Genomic DNA, 5,350 nt, shown 5'->3' with positions numbered 1-5,350 from the left:
CCAAAGGGTCCCAGGAGCTTCTCCTCCTCTCTCTGCCCTTCCCATCGAGGGATGCTCACAGGATCCACCAAGCTGGGAGAGCTGCAGCTGCCCCTGAGCCCTGGAGCTGCCTGCACACAACCCCTCCAGCATCCACAGCTCTTGGGCACCCCGGGGGGGCTTTGCCAGGGGGAGACTAAACCCCAACCAGCCCCACAGAGACCCCCACTTTGCACGACGTGGCGACCCCAAAACCCACCCAACCCTCCTGGACTCGCTGGGATCTGGCAGGAGCTTTGAAGAGCCTCACCTTGCAGCCTCCTTTTGTGGTGCAGCCCGAGAGGGGGGGATCCCCCAACTCCTCAGAGCACCCCCAGGGTTGGAGAGCATCTCCCCACGGCGCTGGCTGCCGGGGAAGGGATGAAGAGGCTATGGCCAAATTCTTGGTGAAGCTGCAGCGGTGCTTTCGGAGGAAGCCCGTGCGTTTCCTCACGCTGCTGGCTCTCTACCTGGCTGCTGGCAGTTTGCTTTTCCTCCACTCAGGCTTCTCCAGGGAGCCCACGGTGCCAGGGAGCCGGCGTGGCCCCCAGGGACCCGGGTTGCCCTACCTGGGGGTGATGCAGTTGAGCCGTGGCTTCCAGGAGATGCCCAAGGGGCCACGGCGACCCGGCCCCTGGCTGAAAACCACCTCCAAGGAGCTGGCAGAGAGGGGCAGAGCTGGGGAGCACGGCCACAGCAGGGCACTCAGGGGCAGGAGCGGCCACGAGAAGGAGGAGGACAGAGGTAAGGGCTGGGGGATCTCTCCTCTCGACCCCTCCTTTTCACCCCGGGGAAGTCTTGAGTGCTGGGGTGGTGGGAGATGAGGTGGTTGGGTCGTGCCCCCCCAGGGAGTGTCTGTTTTTGCTGGTAAACCACAAGCATGGGCTGCTTGAGTGTGAAGATTTTCTTCCCCCATTGCCTGGGGGGAAGCTTTGGAAACCTGGGCGCAAGAGGATGTTCCTGTGAGCATCTTCTCCTCCTTCTTTGTCCTCCTTCCTCCCTCCCCAAGTGCCACTATTCCACCTCCACCTCTCCATCTTCACTCGTTCCCATTTATGCATCACCAAGCTCTGAGCCACCCCTTTCTGGGACAGGTACTTCTTGGGGGAGAGGCTGCACCCCATCTTCATCCCATCCTTTGGCTAAACCACGGGCCAAATTCAGTTCTAATTGTGGTTTTGATGTGTTTGATTTGGAGTCTAGAGCCCAAATGTGGTTGAGGAGCAGCTGAGGGAGCTGGGGGTGCTGAGCCTGGAGCAAAGGAGCTGCGTGCGCGCAGCCCCTGACAGGAGCCTGGAGCCAGGGGGGGGTCGGGCGCTGCTCCCAAGGAACAAGGGACAGGACCAGAGCCAGCCTTGCCCAGGAGATGCCCTGTGGGGCTTGGCACAGGCCATTCCTTGGGCAACCTGGGTTGGGAGCCCAGACTCTTGCTGGAGAGGGGGTGTGTGGCTCAGAGAGAAGCAGGAACCCCCAACCCAGTGGCAAACTGGTTTCATAGTGGTCACTGTGCTGACTCAGTGCTCGTGGGTGCTCTGGGAATATCCCATGGGATGGCTCAGGGTGGGCAGTGCCTGGCTGGAGGGGGGGAGGTGCCACCCCACGAGCATCTCAGCAGCTCCTGAGCTTGATGGTGTGGAGAAATTCTCCAGCTGGAGGAATCCCTTGAGCCTGGCATGCCTGGGGGCTGGTGGAGCCTCAGGGGATGGGTGCTGAGCACCCACCTCCCTCCCCTGCTCCTCTCCGAGGTGCCCGCTGCTTCCCTGGCAGGCTGGCAGGAGGAGCCAGCTCTTAACAGGGTCATGCCAAGGCGTGGGGCAAAGGGCAGCCCTGTCAGCATCCCCAAGTGAAGGAGCATCTCCTGCCTCAAATTTGGGAGCATTTTTGGAGGGTGAAGTCGGGGGGGGGGAGCAAGAACCAGCCCCAGCCTGGCAGTGCCCGCAGTCACCCCCTCTCTGCACACACCCCTCCCCTGGGCCTCTGCTGGGGTGGCTCCAGCCATTCCCAGTGACAGGAGCAGGCAGTGCCATGCTGGAAGAGGGGACCAGGCACCCCCAGGCATGCAGCTGAAGGTGCCAAGAGCCCCAGTGCCCAGCCTTGCTCCTGGCAGAGGGAGATGGAGACGTCTGGGGAATTTGGTGCCTGCTGCTGGGTGGATCTGGGTGTCTGCTGAGCCTCCAACGTGCTCCAAAATTCCCCTTGGCACTGTGTGCTGGGGCAGGTCAACCTCTCACAGCCCAGCACCCTCCTCCAAGCTCTGCCTGACCCCACCAGGAGCCTTCCAGCATCTCCCTCTGCTCTCTCCTCCCTCGTTTGTTGTCCTCGTATCTTCCCTAATTATTCCAGTTGCCTTCCTAATAAGCTGCAGCCTGCATCTGTCAAGAGCAATGGATTGAAGGGAATGCCCATCAGTCCCCAGCTCTGTGCAGATGTCTGGAGTGATCCTGCACCAGTAGAGATCTGTCAGGAGCAGAATGAGCCCCCACGTTGTGATGGGAATTATTTGGAGCACTGAGTTATGGCTCCGTGGGGGTTAAACCTTTCTCAGGCACATTTCTCCCTGACTTTCTCCTCCACCTTCCTCCAGGCTGGCTGAGGGCAGCTGGTTTGGAGTGCTGGTGGGGTCTACACCATGAGGAGGGTGTGGAGGTCTGTGCCTGGGGCACAACCTCAGTGGGGAGTTGGTTCAGGGACCCCCCCAACAGCTACAAAACACAAGCTGGAGGTGGAAAGTGTTTTTGGAGTGGCACACGTGGAGATGCTCTGCTGTTAGAGGGATGATCTGGTGTGGGATGGAAGGAGAGACACAAGGTGGTCTTCATGCACCTTGCTTGCCTAGAGCCATGGCTTCACTCCAACCAGAGCAGAGGAGCCCTCACCACTGCTCCTACCCCATCCTGGGCTGCCAGATCTCCTGGTGCTTTCCCAAAGTCCCTTGCCTGGGGTGTTGGGAGCAGAGCCCTGCTTGGAGAGGTGTTTGGTGATGTGAAAATCAACCCCCTAGCTCAGGATCCTGTGGCTCTGGAGGGATGGGAGCCTCTCCTTTTGTGTCCCAGTGCTGGGACCTTGCAGCAGCACCTCAAAGCCAGGGGCTCCAGGATTTCTCCAGGATGGGGTCCCCCCTGTGCCAGCATCTTGCAGGAGATGCCCTGAGAGTGGAACAGGATAATGAAAAGCCAAAGATTCCCTGAGGATGAGGGAGCCCAGAGCCAACAGGGAGCATCCCAACAGGCACATGGGCCAGGAGGTGACTGGGATTTTGCCTTGGACAAACCAGAGGTTCCATCCTAACTATTGATTCAGCTCTATTCCCTGTCTACCAGCATCTTCACTGGCTCTGCACAGGCACCAGCCTCTACCCAGGGTTAGCTCTGGGCAAACATCCTCTGGCATTGATCTTTGGGGCTGAGGAACACGAGCTGCTGGGGAGGAAAAATTGGTTTTAAACTGGTTTTCCCCACTCTGCCCACCCCTGTGTTCCTGGCAGAGTCAGAGTGAATTGGATGGGTGATTTCACCACGTAATTAATTTTGTGGGGCCACTTGGCTGCTTTTTGGGGCTGGTGGGAAGGAAGAGGATGGGGGGGTGCAGAGCCACAGCATCTTTTCTACCTGTAGCGAGCATCTCTGGGCTTTCCTGACCTCTCCCTTGTAGCAAATAAACAGGATGCTTTGCTGCACCTCCCTATTTTGGGACAAATCAGGGTGTGGGGAGGGTGGGAATCAGTGGGCTCAGCTCTGGCTGGTCCTCACCCCCCCTTCTCCTCCCCCTGGGCCCCAGCCAGGTACGTGGGGTGCTACGTGGACGACCCCCGCCGGCGGACGCTGCGTGGCGTGTCCTTCTTGGACTACAAGAAGATGACAGTCTTCCGTTGCCAGGACAACTGTGCCGAGAGGTAGGGTGGGAGATGAGCCCCCTGTCTTCATCCCTTCCCAACCCCTCTGGCTATTCTCTGCCCCACACGACCCCCTGCTGCTCCCTTCCTCTTCCTCCCATCCGCCGCCTTTTTCCGTCCCCTTTGTGTCATTTCGATGTGGGTTGGTTTGGTTTCCAGGATTCCTGGAAAAATGTTGGGAGGATGAGGGGCTCCATCCTCATCTGGGGTAGGAGGGTGTAAGGGCTCCAATATTGGGTGCCATGAGTGCTACCCACCCATTGCTGGCCCCACCTAAAGGCTTCCCCCCCACCAAAACCCCCTCTCCAGACCTTCCCAGCTCGCCGGGTGAGCAGCCAGGGAGACACAGGGATCCCTCACTGCCAGAGTTTTCTCCTTTCCCCACTTGTCCCTTCTTCCTGCTCTGCCACCACCCGTTACACCCTCCCTGCCTGGAAGAAGTGTCACTGTCCCCTGCTTTAGGATCTCTTGAGGAGCAGGGAGCCCCATTCCCTTAGAACAGCATGGAAACGTAGGATTATAGAAGACCAGGTTGGAAGAGACCTCAAGGATCATCTGGTCCAACCTTTTTTTTGGCTCCATCTTTGTAGCCACCCTTTAAATCCTGGAGCCCAGCATCCTGTGGGCTTTGCCACAGCAGCACCCTGGTCACTCCTCCTGAGCTCGTTGCCCACCAGGAGCCCCAGTCCCTTTCCACAGAGCTGCTCCCCAGCCTGGGCTGCACTCCTGGATTGTGTTTTCCCAGGGGCAAGACCTTGGCATGGGTCATATTGAACTTGGTAGCCCACTCTTCCAGCCTATCTGGGTCTTCCTGCAGGTGAGGTGTCCCTTTCAAGGTGTCCCCATCCCCACTCAGTTTGGTGGGAGCAGGAAAGTCCAGCAGGGTACGTTTGATCCCATCACTCAGGTTGTTTATGAAGAGTGTAAAGAGTGCTGGGTCAGATATGGAGCCCTGTGGGAACCTGTTGGGAATGGAATGGAATGGAATGGAATGGAATAGAATAGAATAGAATAGAATAAGAATAAGAGTAAGAACAAGATAGAATAGAAGAATAAGAATAAGAATAAGAATAAGAATAAGAATAAGAATAAGAATAAGAATAAGAATAAGAATAAGAATAAGAATAAGAATAAGAATAAGAATAAGAATAAGAATAAGAATAAGAATAAGAATAAGAATAAGAATAAGAATAAGAATAAGAATAAGAATAAGAATAAGAATAAGAATAAGAATAAGAATAGTCAGGGAAATGCGATAAAATTAGAATAGAATAGAATAGAATAGAATAGAATAGAATAGAATAGAATAGAATAGAATAGAATAGAATAAGATAGAATAAGAGTAAGAACAAGATAGAGTAAGAATAAGAATAAGAGTAAGAATAAGAGTAAGAACAAGATGAATAAGAATAAGAATAAGAATAAGAATAAGAATAAGAA

The 5,350-nt window shown here is 55.6% G+C and overlaps 1 protein-coding gene across 1 annotated transcript; it reads left to right on the top strand.

Moving 5' to 3' along the window:
* Positions 1-410: 410 nt before the first annotated feature.
* LOC103780551 (WSC domain-containing protein 2-like) lies at positions 411-3,914 on the top strand. Its single transcript, XM_008948241.1, has 2 exons — positions 411-762; positions 3,796-3,914. Exons 1-2 carry the CDS (start codon positions 411-413, stop codon positions 3,912-3,914), a joined length of 471 nt encoding a protein of 156 aa, XP_008946489.1.
* The last annotated feature ends 1,436 nt before the right edge of the window (positions 3,915-5,350 follow it).

Source organism: Merops nubicus, unplaced genomic scaffold (genome assembly GCF_000691845.1).
Source record: "Merops nubicus isolate BGI_N331 unplaced genomic scaffold, ASM69184v1 scaffold22099, whole genome shotgun sequence".
NCBI lineage: Eukaryota > Metazoa > Chordata > Aves > Coraciiformes > Meropidae > Merops > Merops nubicus.
Note: the sequence above shows the minus strand (reverse complement) of the source record. Positions and strands in the feature narration are given on the sequence as shown.